Source organism: Fulmarus glacialis, unplaced genomic scaffold, assembly GCF_000690835.1.
Source record: "Fulmarus glacialis isolate BGI_N327 unplaced genomic scaffold, ASM69083v1 scaffold7757, whole genome shotgun sequence".
Lineage (NCBI taxonomy): Eukaryota > Metazoa > Chordata > Aves > Procellariiformes > Procellariidae > Fulmarus > Fulmarus glacialis.
Window position 1 is genome coordinate 18,110 of NW_009223752.1, and position 17,221 is coordinate 35,330.

The 17,221-nt window shown below is 42.2% G+C and overlaps 1 protein-coding gene across 1 annotated transcript in view; it reads left to right on the forward strand.

Annotated features, from left to right (window-relative positions):
• RAP1GAP (RAP1 GTPase activating protein) overlaps positions 1-16,881 on the forward strand; it is a 31,278-nt gene extending 14,397 nt beyond the window's left edge. The window contains exons 7-19 of the mRNA XM_009581903.1: positions 1,225-1,303; positions 1,600-1,653; positions 1,744-1,827; positions 2,079-2,179; positions 2,823-2,952; positions 3,206-3,361; positions 6,049-6,120; positions 6,737-6,823; positions 7,514-7,648; positions 9,265-9,411; positions 10,654-10,757; positions 13,120-13,236; positions 16,089-16,881. Of these exons, the coding sequence (XP_009580198.1) occupies positions 1,225-1,303; positions 1,600-1,653; positions 1,744-1,827; positions 2,079-2,179; positions 2,823-2,952; positions 3,206-3,361; positions 6,049-6,120; positions 6,737-6,823; positions 7,514-7,648; positions 9,265-9,411; positions 10,654-10,757; positions 13,120-13,236; positions 16,089-16,098 (1,276 nt within the window). The 3' untranslated portion in view covers positions 16,099-16,881. The remainder of the gene's footprint in view (positions 1-1,224; positions 1,304-1,599; positions 1,654-1,743; positions 1,828-2,078; positions 2,180-2,822; positions 2,953-3,205; positions 3,362-6,048; positions 6,121-6,736; positions 6,824-7,513; positions 7,649-9,264; positions 9,412-10,653; positions 10,758-13,119; positions 13,237-16,088) is intronic.
• Positions 16,882-17,221: the final 340 nt, after the last annotated feature.

A 17,221-nucleotide genomic window follows, 5' to 3' on the forward strand; every position in this document is an offset into this window, starting at 1 on the left:
GGTTTTTCTGTTCATTCTGTTTACTTAGAGACATGTGAGTACTCTCTGGGAGAATATGGATTACCCGATGGAGGGCAGCTTAGCACAGGCCTGTCTTTGGACTTTGTGCTTGAGACTAAGGCTCCCTTGAAGGTGAGCTAGAACATTCCTTAGCTTCCCAGGATAACCTTTAGGGCTTCCATAGAAAGTCATTACCCAGAAAGAGCTGCTGAATGAACTAGAGGAAGACCAGAGATGGACCTTGCATAGGCGAGAGGCACGCTGCAGAAAAGCTTTTTACCACGCTATGGACTGGGTGCACTTCCAGTAGGCAATATGCTGCTGGAAGCAACTGACGTACAGTTGCTGCTGACAAGGACTCATCCAGGACTGAGGGAAAATACTGGTTGCATAGGAGTCAGCTACAAAAGAATCACTGGTGGGTTTCCTTCATTGTATGCGGAGAACACTTCAGAGTGCCAGGCGGAGCAATAATCTGAGGGGAAAAAAAGAGAGAACCTATTTGTGAGTTGTGCCAGAGAATGTTTATCTGAGCCCAGACACCTTCCTACATGGAAGAGACTGGTGAAGAACAAAAGGGTAGTAATTCCTCTATTAAGATATCGTATTATATGCAGCACCTTTTGCTCAATAGCTTGTTTATAATGGTTTGAAGAGGACTCTGACAGCCCAATATTTCTTCTCCCCTAGAAAGACATCTCTCCTTTAATATATATATGTAGGCAGAGAAAGGAAGGTTTTCTCCATCAGCTTTCTGGAATAATACTACACCGGTTTCTACCTCCTATGCTTTGCATAGATCTGCTTTCCTAGGCTGTCTCTATCAGACCTTTTCACAGTCTTTCAAACGCTCATTGTATGATCTTATGAATCCATTATAATACTGTGTCCATGAATTGTATTTCAACATTTAGATTTCTGTGAAAGAAAATGGTGGGGGGGAAGAGCAAAATATTTCTTCAACCAAGAAAAGAATGCAAAGGAGCAAGAGAGTAAGCTGTTTGTCCCTGTTATGTCTTCCTCTGCTCCCCACAAGTGATGAGCAATAAGAAACGTAAATACCTCCCTTTTCCAGTGATTTTATGCACCAGGCTTAAAATTAATCCTCTGGAATTAACTGCTTTAAGGATAATCTGAAGGAATGGCTAGTCTTTCTTTAAAGAACCAGTGTTGCTTATGTCTCCCTTCACCTTTTGCTCTAATGCCTTTTTTGTTTTGTGTCAGGACTCGGACTGGCACCAAACATGACCTGATCCCTATTTCCTGTCTGAATGAGTTTCCCAATGCTGTCCAGATGGCGAAGGTGAGATTTGTGCTTGCCTGTTCACTCTTACAGCCTCATTGTTCAGGTTATTTTCACCTCTGTCCTCCCATTTCCCTCTTTTCTACTATTCCCCAATAGTACTGTCATATACTTCCCTTTTACACTTCCATTTAGCTTCTCTTCTTTCTCTTCTAATTTTACCTCAGAATTTTTGCCTGAAGAGACCCCTGTCAGATAACTATAAACAGTGCCTATGCCCTCATGCCCGCAGCAAGCTAGGGCACATGATAATCACACTTCTGTTTCCCTCTCTCTCTCTCTCTCTGGCTCGACAGCTACTGTGTGAGGATGTGAATGTTGAACGCTTCTTTCCTGTCCTCTACCCCAAGGTATAATGTTCTGATATGTCTGTATGTCCCTTTTCCATTAAGAGCTGACTAATGACATCCAGCTGATAATTTGTAATTTCATTACCTCAGGCTTCGCAGCTTATTGTTGCGTTTGATGAACATGTCATAAGCAATAACTTCAAATTTGGGGTCATCTACCAGAAACCTGGACAGGTAAGCTCCCTCAGATCCCACGATACTTGAGGCAAAATACAAAGAGTTGGTTCTCTTAGCTTAAATGTAATAACAAGGTCTGTACTGTCCTGTGAAAAATACAGATGCCATAAAGAGAACGGATAGAAGCTTGCCTTATGATGATCGATTTGTTTGTGCAGGTCCTCAAAGCTGGTTGAACTGTGTATAGAAATTACTGGCTGTTCTTTGTAATGCTTGTGCTCCTTATGACTTCTCCTTTCCTTTTGAAGACAACTGAAGAAGAAGTCTTCAGTAACACAGAAGAGAGTCTGGGTTTCCTAGAGTTCCTGGATTTCCTTGGTGACAAGATTCAGTTGCAGGATTTCCGTGGGTGCGTACCCAGCGCCGTTGGAAAGTTAGTGATTGAGTTAGGGAACACTGTGTGTTCAGAGGCTGCGACTCTATTAGAGCTCTGCTTTCAGAAAAGTGCTGCGTCCTCTGAATCCCAGTGTAGGTGGAGAAGCCCAGAACGCTTTTGTCAGCCATCCTATCTGGGAACCAGTTGGAGCTTAGGTCTCTGCTGGTATTTTCATTTAAAGGTCTCCTGGTATCTCAGTCTGACCCACAGTATCAGTAAAGAATAATTTTATTTAACTGTGCGAATGTAAGTTTGTTTCACAATGGTAGGGGTCAATATTGGTTTAGTCTCTTTCTGTGGGTCAGCCTGTCCTTTCTGTAGTTCTAAAATATGGATTGTGTTTCTCAGAAGAATGCCAAAGAAAGTAGCTCCTTTGAGGATCCCTGGTTTAGCTTCATAGCTTTTAGCAACAAGTATGTTCATCAGCAGAAACATTGTGCAGCTTCAGTCAGTGCATTTGTTTTGGGAAGATTTGGTGCCCCACTATCACTGATTTCTTAAAAATCACCTTTGATAATATTCATGTACCAAGCTACTGTTACTGATATCTTCTTTCTTCTCTCCACTTTCTCCTCTCTGTCCTGCCTGACCTATGGCGTGGTATGGATTTGCTCAGGTTCCGGGGAGGCTTGGATGTCACTAGAGGTCAAACGGGCACTGAGTCGGTCTATACAAATTTCCGGGGCAAGGAGATCATGTTTCATGTGTCTACAAAGCTGCCCTTCACAGAGGGAGATTCCCAGCAGGTATTGGAAGGAGAACTAAGGAATTCAACAGTGGCTAAGAGGGGAGGGGTATTTGATGATGGGCTAGTTAGAAGGGAGAATGCCTAACTGCGTAATGTTGGGAATTATGGCTGGAGTAATGGTGAAAGTAGTGATGAGGGGTTTGGTTGAACAGATGGGTGGGAGATGCTAAACAGACTGGTGTTTGAGGCCCCATCATGCCGTTCTGCCCTTTCACCTGCCTTCTTGCATTACTGTTTTTTTTCCTCTCCAGCTTCAGCGGAAGCGTCACATTGGGAATGACATTGTAGCCATCATTTTCCAGGATGAAAGCACGCCTTTTGTCCCTGATATGATTGCTTCTAATTTCCTACATGCTTATGTGGTAGTTCAGCTCACTCATAGCACCACTGGGGACACTCTCTACAAGGTAAACAGAGCCAATAGATTTCTCTGTACTGATTTACTGATATTGATCCTTGAAGTGGAAACCTGTTCTTGGGCCTTTGGGAGAGGTACAGGTTCAGCCAGCTGTCATCCTAACAGCTTTGCTTGCTCTGTTAGTAAACTTGATCAACGTTTTCAGTGAAAGGCGATAATTAGATCTATTGCCAGTAAACCTAGAAATCTAGTAGCTGCCACCAGCTCTCCTTCCCCTTCACTCGCTCTTTGATCTCTGACCAGGAGTCTCCTTCCTGCTATGTTGCTCTCTATTCTATAGGTTTGCAGAGGTCCTCTCTGTTTGGTGTGATTGCTACTATTTAGCAATCTGTGTTCATGTTTGTTGAGTATTCAGATTTCATAAAGATATTGATAAGCTGGATGGGGCTAGAAAGTGAGGCTGTGAATGATTAAAATTCTGGAACACAAGTATTTTACTGAAAGGAGTCCAGGACTGCTTACTGCCTCTACCTAGCAAATAGAAGGTTTAAGAATAATTTGATCAATTTGTTAAGTATCTACACAGGAAACTAGAATATACTTCTATGTTTTTGAAAGTAGCTGATGAATTTCTGAAGCTTAAAGCTTGGGAATTGAAGCAGGACGAGTTCAGATAAAAAAGTTTTGTTTACATCAAAGAGCACAAGGAGCAATTGATGCCATTTTGGGGGATGTCTTGCTTGCATTATGTAAGTCAGGTAAAACTCATTCACGTACTGACAGCCATGTCTGCATTGCTCAAGCTGAGAGCTTGCACTGCCTGAGACTGCAGGTCAGATACAGCTGGTTGGCCTGATCTATGGAATCTGAACCAGCTACATCTTCTTTGGGGGATCCCAGAACTGATGCCCATCTGGCAGGGAAGTGCTACCTGTTAGGGCCCTCCAGTTGAAAGAAGCCCTGCTAGAACATGAATACCCTATCTGCAGCCTTTGGACACAGCTCTTTCTCTGTCACATGACTCTGTATGGATGTCTAAATAACTTTATGTTCAACTTTCAGTCATGCTGAGAGGGCGTATATAGAAGCTTGCATTCTGTGATGGATTTTCCATTGTAGAAACATTTTAATCAAAGTGCTCTGTGTCGTATTATGTAGGAATTCTGATTTGTTGATGATGAGTCCTTATGCCTTGGAGGTCTACAAGAACACCAAGAATATCAAAATTAGGACAGGATCCCCATCTCCTTTCCCACCAAAGAGGGTGCTGGGAGTGGAACAATCACCTTCCATTGTTCCCGATGCTATGGGCAGGCAGGTCTGTAGCGACACGATAACCTAATGTTGATCAGGGGCATGGGGTTCTAATTTTCCTCTCGGTCTCTGTTTTGTAGGGCACAGAAATTCTCTGGACTTTTTTAATGACAAGAGAGAGCTGGGGAAACTTCCCATTTGTCTTCCTACTGTTGTTTTCATCTTTGCCTGTCTGCAATGGCATTGTTTCTGTCAGTGTAGTAGGGTTGCCTGTATCATTTCATGAAAAAGAAATAGTCCCAGTCAGGACCCTAGAGCCAATGCAGAGTTTTCTGTAAAGGCTTTTCCAAAGGGGTTTTAACTCATTCTGCCTTGAGAGCATGCTAGTACCTAAGAGACTGCAGTTTGGGAAGATTTTTTTCCATCCATTGTTCCATTTACTTAAGCTTTAGTGCCTAGAGGTTAAATTGGAATATTAATGGCATTTATTTCTTTGAATCAATTTTTGCTATCAGAAAATTAAAAATGCAAGGCAGGATTTTAACTGGTAGATATCTATTGGGAGGGAGAGGGAGGCCTTGTAATTAGGGGGGCTGGCCTACAGTGTGAGAAATCTGAATTAAATCGAGGGCCCTTTTCCTTCTTCCTCTTATTAAACTCATGCCTCTCCTTGGCTCTGAGACATTTACACTGGAGTGTTATTTTGAGGCAGTTGCTGTTAAGTTGTTCTGACATTGTTCCCTGTTGTACGAAATGGCAAATAATGGTATTGTTCTATCTCAAACATGATGAAAAAAATAACTGTGAAATATTCTTAAGTGCTGTATGTATCTGGTAAGATAGCTGCATATAATTATAGGTAAGTGCTGTGAAGAGCTAAGTGACAGCATGTAAAAACTGGACTGCTTTTTTTTTTTTTTTGGCATTGGTATGTCAGGTAGGAGCATGTTTAAAAAAAAAAAAAAGCGTGGATTTCCTTATCTCCTACTGGGAAAGTGCTTTTGTATGCTTACCACATGTGACTTAGAGAGGCGGTGTCACTGAGGTACTCCCCTCAGTGTGCAGCGTATCTCCACTGAGGATTCTCTGTCAAAAAAAAAAAGTCAGTACAACCATATTGACAAAGTCTCTTCTAGTGGAGGTAAATCTTGCAGGCTGAATAGAAGCATCTTATTTTTTTGTCCCAAATATACTGGTTATTATTAAAAATATTTATTAAAAATATTTTTTAAAAAAGCAATCAGTTCAATTGTTTTTTCTTGCTCTTACTGTGTGCACATCTAGCTGACTGAATTTCTGGGAGATAAATGAGCACATCCATTCACTGAGTACAGAAACAGATGGATGCACGGGACAGCATATTAGATCTCTTTTGGATATGTACGTGATTCAGGAGGGATCAGATGTACCATAGTAGTTTGAAGGCTTTGATAGTCTCACTTGTGTTATGATACTTACTGTTTTCCCCTTATATTGTTTCAGGTTTCAGTCACAGCCCGAGATGATGTCCCCTTCTTTGGACCCCCTCTGCCAGATCCAGCCATATTTAGAAAGGTTTGTTTCTCAGGTTCAGTGTTAGATGGCAGGGGGATATTGTGTGAGCCGGCACAGGCAGGATGCAGGAAGAACCACAAAATGCAAAGGGTAAATTTATTTTCATTACCTCGCCAACCAGAGGATCCCCGAAGCAGCACCTGGGCAGAGGCACACTGTGGAGCTCGGTCCTTGCTGAACCTGCTGTTTTTGCCTGTATTTCAGGGAATTTTCAGGGATTTGTGCAGGTGTAGTTTACCACTGTGCTTTGACCCTTCCCATAGCAGGGCAGGAATCTCAAGCATGTTCAATAGGGTGCCTCTAAGTCTATCACAGGCCTATGTTATCTAAACACAGATGTTCTACTTGTCTAACACACAAGGCCAAACAACAATTAGTATGATATATGTGTTTTTTGACACCTCAGCTGCAAGTCACTTGAGTGTGTTTACAATCCTCCTCGCCAATCTTCTGTTATTTTCTCACAGATATGGTACACACCCTTGTGTTCTGAGTCAGTATTGTCAGTGTGGCTAGATGACTTTGGAGGTCTAAAGAGTAGTAAGGCAGAGCTTTTCTCATGTGATATTTTTATTACTGTTTTCATCTCCAGTTTAGTCTTCATCTTGTCTTTTAGAGTGCAGAGTTTCGTGAATACCTCCTGGTCAAGCTCATCAATGCTGAGTACAGCTGCTATCGAGCTGAGAAATTTGCTAAATTAGAGGTGGGTCTATTACCTGGTTGCTTCCATTAAAATTTATAAAACTATATTACTGCCAGATTAAGAAAATACAGTATAATTTTTTACTTTCTTCTACTTCTAGTTTTGTGTTGCTTAAAAAAGGAAGATGAAATGTGATTATAGTCAGCTATGTGATGCTTCCTTTATGTTTCACAGCAGGCATGATAGAATATGAACAGGTAAAGATCTAATCCTTGAGTAAGAATGGGAATACAATGCACACCTTTTGCTGGAGGAAATTCTGTATTAGCTGAAACTCAGTATTGTGCTGCAGGATGTGTACTGATATCACTGATTTTGGTTCAAGGTACCAAAATTCTATTCCAGACTCTGCTGCTTGCCTGATCTAGAAAAAACTGCCTTCAATCCATGCCTCTGTTTCATCACCTGTAAAAAAGTACTGATATCCTTTGTGACTTGCTTTAGAAAGAGTTTAAAAGGGCTGGCTATTACTGTAATATATTCCATAACTATACAGCTAAAACCACTTCATACTGTTTAAATTAATTTCCATTGTGTGGGGTTTTTTTTGGGTTGTGGGGGGTTTTTTTGTTTGTTGGTTTGTTTGTTTGTTTTTAAGGAGGATGTGAGACATTACAAAAAACAGGGGGGAAAAAAAAAATCCCTCTACTCCCCAAAATAGTTGTGTTTTCATTCTTGATGTTGATGCAGGAAAGAACTCGGAGTGCCCTCTTGGAGAGCCTTTTTGAGGAGCTGCAGCTTCGCAGCCGCAGTATGATGGGATTGCCCATCGGGGAGGATGACAAGATAGAGAACGGTAGTGGGGGCTTCCTCGAGAATTTCAAGGTGAGCCATAGTGGATTGATTCCTTACCCAGTTGCTCACACTTTTCTCAAGCTCACTGTGTGTCCCTCCAAGGAATAGCGACCCTGCTGATCAGCTGTGCTTAGGGTGAGACAGGAAAAAAAAGTCTTTCCATCCAGCAGCCTTTCTTTAGAGCATCTTCAACTGTGCTTTACCATATCTCTCAAGAAAAGACATTTTTCCCCTTCCTGTGCTCCTTTCTACAGAGCTACAGCGTGGTCCAGAGTGGAATTTCATACTGTCCCTGAGAAGTCAAACTCTTTATGCTCCATGCTGGTGTCTAGTGTCAGATGGAGTTTCACTCTGTGACTTACAGAAGAAGGAGTGAGTGTTTGCAAGAGGAATTTTAATAACTAGTAGCAAGCAGCTTGCAGTTCCTAAAGCAGATCTCTTCCAATTCATTTTCATTATAACTGAAAGAGTTGCAAGAGCCACTGCAAGAGTTTCTAACAGATCTGTGAGTGTACTGTCTAGAAAAACTGTGATGCTTTACTTACCCTCTAAAAGCCAGAGTTAATTTACCTTTGTTTGGTGTAGATGACACTTCTTTCTTTTTTTCCTTTTTTTTTTTTTTTTTTAATAAAACAGGATCAGGTGACAGAACTTACTTTTAAAAGTGATCAAGATGATATGAGAAAGCAAAGGTTTTGTACAAACAGGCAAACTGAGTTTTGAACTGATTATATATAGAGAATCTTATATCACTTTGCTATCTACTTCCCCTTTCCCACTTCTGTGGGAAGTGCCTCACCACTTCTTTTGTATAATAAGTTATCTGTCCGGACAGAGGGACGTACTATAAATGCATTTCTTCAGATGACCTCCACCGGCTTTGTATGATGGACTGGTTAGAGTCGTTAAGGGCTGTAAAACTAACCCATTCACATACAGGTTTGGTAGCTATATGCGTAGGTTTGGTAGCTATATGCATAGTTTTGGTCAGAGATGGGATGCTTTGGTGAGGTGTATTTTTACATACAATCAGTCTACCCTGCCTTTGCTGCTGAACAGGAATTTCATACCCATCCATGTCTTACACTAATTATCCCAAAATGTCCTTTTCTGACTTCTAGCAGATGCTGTGATTTGCATGTCATGTACACAGATGACCTTTGTAAAAGGCTGGAAAAGGCTGAGTAAACTCAGAAAATGGCTTTTTCAAATGCTGCAGATTTTGATATGGCCACTTTCCCCTTGGAACCAGCACACAAGTTCATGCAAGACTGAACCTTATAGTCTTGAACAAGAGTTTGATTTTGTGTTTTGTAGCCTGGAGTGGGTAGGATTGCTCCAGATGATGCTGTCTTATCCAGTATGCTGGGATACTGGTAGGGAATCTCTATTTATGCAACAGGTCGAGGGAGGTGAAAGTAGAGAATATACTTGAGGAAGAGTTCTTCCCTGGCAGTGAGCTCCATGAATCGGCTAGGACCAAAAATGGGTAATGTCTAAGATGCTGCCTTCTAGGAGTTAGGATTTCTGTGGTTCTGATGTTGGTCTTTCACAACTTTCCGCCCAATCTGTCGTGCTTTTCATGCTGCCCTACCGTGTGCATGTCTATATGTGTTTGTCTGTTTCCCTGCCTCCCTTCTGTTCAGCGGGTGATCAGAGGCCGCAGCCAGAGCCTGGATACCATGGGGATATCCATGAGAAAGCAGCCGCCAGCCACCGTGCCCAGCCGCCCAACTACAGCTGGCCTTGCCCTCAGCCAGAGTGTCGCCGAGGGCCCTAAGGCCATTGCTGCGGTAAGGTATTCAGGTGGGCTGTAAGAAGAAACCCAGCATTCCTTTGTGACCCACCCATACATTTTATTTCTCTTTCCTTATTAGTTTGTCCTCTTGTCTTTCTGTGAACCTCTTTTTGTTGTATCATCCCATTTCACAAGTGGTGACAGCACGTGTTGCAGTCTGTTTTGTCCGTGCCTATCTCTAGCCCCAGTTCGTCTGTAAACTAGAGCTGAGATTGATGCAGACTGGGAGAAGAAAGCCAAACATGATTCTACGTCTATCTTTGCTATCCAGGATTAGATCCTGTACGTTGCCATACCTTAAAAAAATGCATGCACTGTGGTTTGACCAGAATGGTACTGCATTGTCATATGGCAAGAGCTGAGAACATGAGGACACTAGATCTGTTCCATTTTCTTCAATTTCACCAATCAGATTCTCTTCTGTAATATAAGCAGGTACACAATGTTTATTCAAGGTGCTGTTTTGCTGTAAATAGAATTTGCATGTTGGGAACAAACAGCAGGATTAATAAAGTTTGGGGTGAGAAAAAGAGTGAATATTTGTAGTCACTATCAAAGCCTTTCTTATTTGATAGGGATACTAAACATACGTGATCTGTGTAAGCATAATAAATCCATGAAAATGTCTCCAGAAAATGATCCATGTTTCTGATATTGGAAATATGGTTACCCTGGCCAAAGTGCATCCAGCTGATTGTGGTCTCTGCACTAGTGATGTCAATACAGGCAAACTACAAAAAAACCATCTCTGAGTAAGCCAAGAAGGTGCCTTTCAGTGTGGCAATTTCTTGGGGACAGTTTACTCAGTTGTATGCATTCTTTATGTCAGCACAACAAAGTCACAGAATAGTAATGACTTGGGTTTGCTGCCTCCTTCTCTCCTTTAACTTCTAGTTTTCTCTACCTTTCTGATTTCTCTACCTCTCCTCTCATCATATGGGGATATCTCCCTTCCTGAGCCTCTTTCTCTGTATACTGGCTGTGTATTTTGTTCTGCCTTTGTTTCTATATCTCTCTGTCTCTTTCTCATACCACCTTTGTAAGCCCTAGCTTCTCTTTCTCACTGACAGAAAGTACTCCTTCCTGCACCGGTGGAGCTGGGCCATGCTATTGTATTGCAGAGTAAAGGAGAGGATCTGGATCCACATCGCAAACTCCCTCTCCCATGCTTCCAGTTCTCCAGTTTTTCCTGTCTTGTTTGCCTCCCTCCTTTCTGTCACACTTTCCTTTTTTCTAGTCTTTTGCCTTGCCTGGTAGGAGCCCATCGCGTACTCGAGCCAGCCGCTTCCATGGGCGACGGAGTAGCGCCATTGGCATTGAGAACATACAGGAGGAAAAGAGGTATGAGCTGTGGGAAGATGAGACAAAGAGAGAAAAAAACAGGAGGAGATGAGAAAAGGGAGATAGAAAGGCACATATAAGGACAGAAAGGGAATCGACAGGAATGAGAACTGAAATGGAAATGGTTGGAATGGGAAGAAAAGCCTGATTATCGGCTAATGGAGAAATGGACAGAAACAAACAAAATAAAAATGGGCATTTGGAAATGGGGAGAATCAATATTTGAGGAAGAAGGGAGGAAATGGGTGGAGGAACATAGTAAGATCGCTCTTAAACTTTGTGCAGTATGATCTTGGTTCTCCTGTTCTGTATTCGCCACTTTTAGATAAGAGTCCGATGAAAGGCTTTTACTTGGGAAAGGGGGAATTGGGTGCTTAATTGTTTGTTTGTTTTCATGTTAAAAAGTTCAGATAGACAAAACTTCTGATATCTTAAAGGATTTTTTTAAAAAAGCTTTAAGTCAAAATGACTAGCATTTAAATTAGATGGTCTGAGAAATAATTATAATTAAGGAGCAACATACAGGTTTAAGGAGTGATTTGGCATATTTGACAGAATTATAACCATTCAAAAGTTGTCTACTGCTCATGAGAGATTATTCAGTTAAATCAATAAATTTGTCTCAGCTCTAGCTGAGACGCCTTTTTAAGATTTTACAGAGTCCCAAAAGTCACGAGTGCTCTGCAGCTAATATACAGTTTTCCCAGTTGCAAGAATTCCAGGGAACAGCTTAAAGACCCAGTGTAAAAGGGAAAAAGCCATCTTTAATGTGGAAACTAGTGATTTCACAACAGGAAGAGTTACTACGTTTTCCCTTCTTTCCAGTTATTCTTTTGGACCTTTCCTTAATGAGGCGCCTATGACCTAATCTGAATAAAAATAGTATAGAGCTTTCTTTGAGAAAAATAAAATCTTCTGAGACAACTTCCCTGTAACAGTCTAAGCCAACACAGTAGCCACAGCTCTTCACTACTTTAAATAGTTTTGTACCTTATGCAGCTGTGCCCTGAATCCATTACTTGGTGTACAACAACCTTCACTATCCCCTTAAAAGATCTGTAAAAGTTTTCTACAACAAGGAAAAACCTTGGATTTATTTTCTTTTTTTTTCTGCTGTTTGCTAGGAGGGAATTGGTAAGCTGTTGGGTTTATTTAGCTTTCCTTTTGCTTATTTGTAATCTTAGATATGAGGAACAGTGAGCCTTATCTTGTGTTTTTGTGAAAGACTTTTTGGGTGATTCTTGAAGGTGCAGTTTCACTAGCAACTGGTCTGTTCTAACAGTTCATTGTTACTGAAAAGCAGGTATCATACTTGCCCTCTCCCAGTGTCTCTTTCAACTACCCAATCCTGTCCTATTCCTTGTGATGGCTCAGATGCTTAGTGGACCCTTCATGGAACTGATTTGGCCCATTAATCTAACAGAAAAAGTATCAACTTTCTTTCATTGGATTAATTATCTGCCAGGTTTTGCCATGAACTGGCTCATGGAGAAGTCTGATGGGTACCAGGTCTGATGGAAGGTACACTCAACAAAAGTGGATGAGGCTGGAGCAGGCTCTCTCTCTGGCAACAGTGAGCTCAACATGTCATGTGTGACTTCACCCTGAAGCTGTAGTTTAATGATATGCAGGCTTTGATGACAGAGCTGACCCAGTCCATCCCGCTTGTTCATATGTCATAGAAGTTCCAGGGTTGTTTTAGTTTCAGGATTGTTTTTTGTCACGATAATTTCCAGTCTCACGAACAGTTGTATTAGCACAGGTGAGGGCATGAGGAACTGTGGTGTGAGGGGTACAGGTAGGATCAACTGATCGAGAGAGCAGAGGAGGAACTTTGTAAACTCCATCACTGAAGCCACAAAAAAACCTCAGCAAAAACCTGAGTTTTCCAATCCTTAATTAAACATACCGCACTTTTCAGTTACGCACACAGACAGCTTTCTTCAGAAGTGTCTTGACAAGTACTAGTAGCGATAAAACTATTGTAACCATCCTGAAACAGGGAAATTTGCTGAATCCTTTTTCTTTATGCAATAAATATATAAGCTCTCTAATCAATCCTAAAGTTTCTTAAGACCAATGAAATAGGGAGGGCAGAAAAAAAAATTGAAGAATTAAAGAATGCTGAAATTAATTTAGGCTTTTATATTAATTTAAAAGGAGCTTAAAGTTGGCCATTTCTAATATATTGCCCTCAACAGATCACATCTAAGGAGTCTGCCCTTTTCAACACAACTGCATTTGCTTTCCTTTCATGTGTATATGAGAGCTCCAGCTTTGTGTTGTGTCTTGTAAGGCAGTGTTAGAATAGATAGTGGTTAACTGTGGCCCTGGGGTATAGCTGGTTTCTCTTTTGTCCCAGCAGAGACACTGCAGAGAGGATGCAGAAGGTGCTGGACAGTCCAGGAACTTTCTTTGACCTGAAGTCTGATGGATCATCCAGTCCCAGCTCCCCAGAGTTCCCCAGCAGGAAGAGCAAGTGAGTTGAAAATAATTTGAATATTTGAAAGATGCTCACTGTGTCTGGTATTGGCTTAAGTGTGGTGCATGTCTTGCTCTGTTGGAGGCTTTACTGAGATTGTCCACATTAGGCATTGCAGCATCTTAAAAGTTAGATGTCTGGCCGTGGTACAGTAATTCAGAGCATGTAAGTAAGGAACTCGGCTTTCTTAAACAGCCAGTGAAGTAAGATGGGACCACTTAAAAGTGATTTTGGCTATATCTTTATTGTAACGTTAGCTTGCATCCAACAGGACACACAAAGCCCTAGGTGTCCAATTATCCATGCTTACTTATGTATATGTTTCCTCTATAGTTTGCTCTGGAGTGATTTTGGAGCTTCATGGAGAAGCTTGGACAAGGGTATGTTGGGTTGTTGGGTTGTACTGAAGTTCTGCCCCTTTAAGCAGGATTCATGCTGCCGCTCCCAACCAGTGTGAACTAGCCTGTCTTCAGTCCTCGCAAAGTGTTACAGCAGGTGTTACAGCAGGGTCTCATGTGTTGCACCTATGCTTCATTGCTAAAGCACGCCATACCACACGCAGTGTTCTCCTTCAAAACACTTCATGCAGTAGTCTGCAAAATAGTTTTCCAGTTTCTGGTGGTCAAAAACTGGAAAAATGCACTTTCTTGGTAGTGCAGATTTACTGCTGCTAAGCTGTATTATGCTGGGATGTTATCCTATTTAGGATACTTCAGGACTTCACGGAAACCACACATTTACATTTCCAAGACTCCAGAGCAGCCTGTCTCTAAATCCAAGACTGCAGCTGACTTTCTGGAACAGCTTGCCACACCTGATTTTTTTCATGAGAACTTGGATGAGACCTGTGGCAAAAAGGGCACTGAGTACTTTGTAGTAGGGAACGTCCCTTTCTCAGGACTGGGGCTGCGCTAAGAAAATTTCAGGAGGTGCCCTAGAGCAGGCCTTTATGGTTGTAGTTATTCCAGGTGCCAGGTCTGACAAGGAAGGGATGACCTTCCAACTAGACCCAATGCTCCCTAAGAATTACAGGCTGGTGACTATCTGCAGTAGTTCAGCTACCCAATTGTATGCTGTAGGACTGCCAAGAATTTTGTCACAGTCAAGGTGCAGAGTTCTGGTAAGTATGTTTTTGTGATACTAGCTTTTGGGTTGGGTGGGTGTCCAAAATTTTGGTGGGGAGGTGGATGAGAGCGCATCTAGGAGATACAGACCATTTAGATGCCAGCTCTGGCAGTCAAGGACAAGAGACAATGTAGGACATGGAACCACTGATTGGTCAGCAACCCCCACCTCCAGTATTACCACATCATTCCACCTCCCCTTCCTCATCCTGTCTGGGACCTTGTTAGTGAACTAGAAGTTCCTGGCTAGGCACATGTGAGGGACTCTTGCTTTGATTAGGTAGCTGAAGTAACCTTGCATAATCAGCAAGAATTCTGCCTAGTAAGAAAACATCTCATAGCTCAGCTAGTCCTGGTTACCCTACTGTAGAATGTGTGCATGTCCTAGAAAAAAATGATGAAGCTTTCTTGACATCTGTTCCTGATTTTTGCATTTGATTGTGGGCTTCCCCCACTTCCCAACCCCCATTCTCCATTCATCAGCTGAGGAGGTGAGCCAGCTGAATTGGCTGTTTCAAATTGGTATCACATGCTTTCAGAGAGCAAACATAGCATGGGATTTCACTAACAATACTTGCATGAATATTGTTTATGCACATGACTCATGACCTGTATGATTTGGCAGTCTGTCTACTTCCATCCCCAGGATTCTCTCTATGCATCTTTTTCCAGTCATGGACTCAAACCCACTTGTACGATCACCAGAAAAAGTCTTTTCACAGTTGTGGTGGTTTAGCCCATTCCTGGACAGTTTGTTTACAAGGTGGGATGTAGCATGGAGTTTTGCACAATTGGTGATTAGCCAGAGTTAGAGTTGTGATTTCAGAGTTAGGGACCAGCCCACATGCAGTCATACCTGCTGCATCATATCTGGGGCAGGGAATGGAGGACCACGTAATTCCACCAAATAAAGCACACCATTTTCACCAAGACAGTATTGCAGGAACAGGCTAGGAGTGTAATTCTAACGATCTGTCTCAGAGACAGTTCTACTGAAATAGGCTATTCATTGTTCATTAATTGTGGAACCACAAATCAGGATCATGATATAGGCATATTTCTAATGCAAAAAATAGTTCCAGATGGTTCTAGAGTAATTTACGCAGCCCCAATTAAAAATATTATCCCTGGTAGTCATCAGGGTCATCAATCTGTTCCTGGTTCTCTCCAGGGAGTAGCGACACAGGACATCTCTCTACTGCAAAAATGTCCAGCATGTTGCTACTGGTCTTAAATAATAATTTCAGATTCCAGACCTGAATGATCAAACTCTTCATCTATGTTCAATCTATGTTCTACTAAAACCAACCTGGAAATAAATGCAAAGGGAACACATAAATAATAGATTAATTCTTTTACAGTAGAGACAAACCAGCACTTACTTTCTGTCCTCGCATGCTCATTTCCAACACGCCCTTCTGCAGTGATCAGCCTGCAATCCATGAAACCGCGTTGTTCACTTGGGCTAACAGCATCTTCTCTCCCACAAACAGGGACAATTGTCCTTAGTTTTTCTGCTCCATCGTCCAGGTAGCCTTCCAAATAATCCTTTTTTCCAAGGGACAGACTCAAAAGAATGAACGCAGCTTAAGTAACCAGGTAGCAAAACTCCTCAGGATCAGACGGCTTTCTGAGTTGCATCTGAAAAATCAAGCACTGTACTGTGTATGTCCAAATCCTAGGAAAAGTACATGGGTTTTTTGTGTGTGTGTTTTCCCTCCTCAGACACATCTGAGTGGGGACATCAAGCCAATCAGGAGTGGACCGGATGCTACTCAGTCATTGATTACCTCACTGAAGATACTGGCAAGACTTTTGGGGTGAAATGAGAGTCCTGGCTAAGAGGAGCATGGCCTTACTTAGAGGACCTCAAGGACTGTGGCAAGACCAAGTGGCACCAAGTAATGCTCCACTGGCAGTTCCTGGAGCAGGAATTCTGGGAAAGGGAGATGGACAGATAGCTCCTATTGGAGCATTTTGGCTCTATGCCATTCCCATTGCCCAATCAGCAGCCACTGAACCAGCCTCTTCTACTGATGATGGGGGAAGGAGGCCACCTTGAGTGCCTCCCCTTCTCTTCCCCTCCCCTCAGATGAGCGAGAAGAGAACAGCTTGGCCTGCAGAAGGCAAGAGCAGAAGAACATGCTTCCACCTCTGTCTCTAGTGCCTTTGGATGACATAGGTCAGGAAGTGCAGTGCAGAGAATGAGGATGGAGAAACCTGCTGAGGAAGGATGCTGAGAAGGAGATACTTTGTGGAAATCTATGTCCCAGCTCACTTAAATTCACGTTATTGATTTGCTCTGCCAAGGGAGAAGCATGTTGGCCTTCATTTCCTCTAAAATATATTTCCTAATCTCCTGAGGAAATATCTTTGGCCTATATTGGCCTTATCTTTACTGTTCTCCCTGTTGCATGCTGGCATGTAATATGCCTGGGACTTTAGGTTTCATTACTGCTTGTAGGTCAAGACTGGCCACATTTTGCAGTGTTTCTGAAGGAATAAATATATTCAGTATGTTAAAGGTGTCTTATCTTTCTTGCCTCTCTTAGCTTTTTCTGGGTTTCTTAACATTTTTAAGCACTTAATCTCTCTCTTATTGGCTGGTCTCTTGTGCAGGCAGTGAGTATTTCATGATAAATGTTAGGCTTACACGCACAGTGCTCCTTTCACTATGTAAGCATATCAGCCTCATGGACTGCTCTTTTTCGTAGCTGACTGCAAGCAGTGGGTCCCGAATTCTGAGCTGGGAGAAGTTGACCTTAAGGGTCTTTCTTGACAGATATGAAACAGGCACCAGGCTACCTCAGTGTCCATGACATTTGAGAGAGTGGTGGTCAAGTGATCCAACAGTTTGC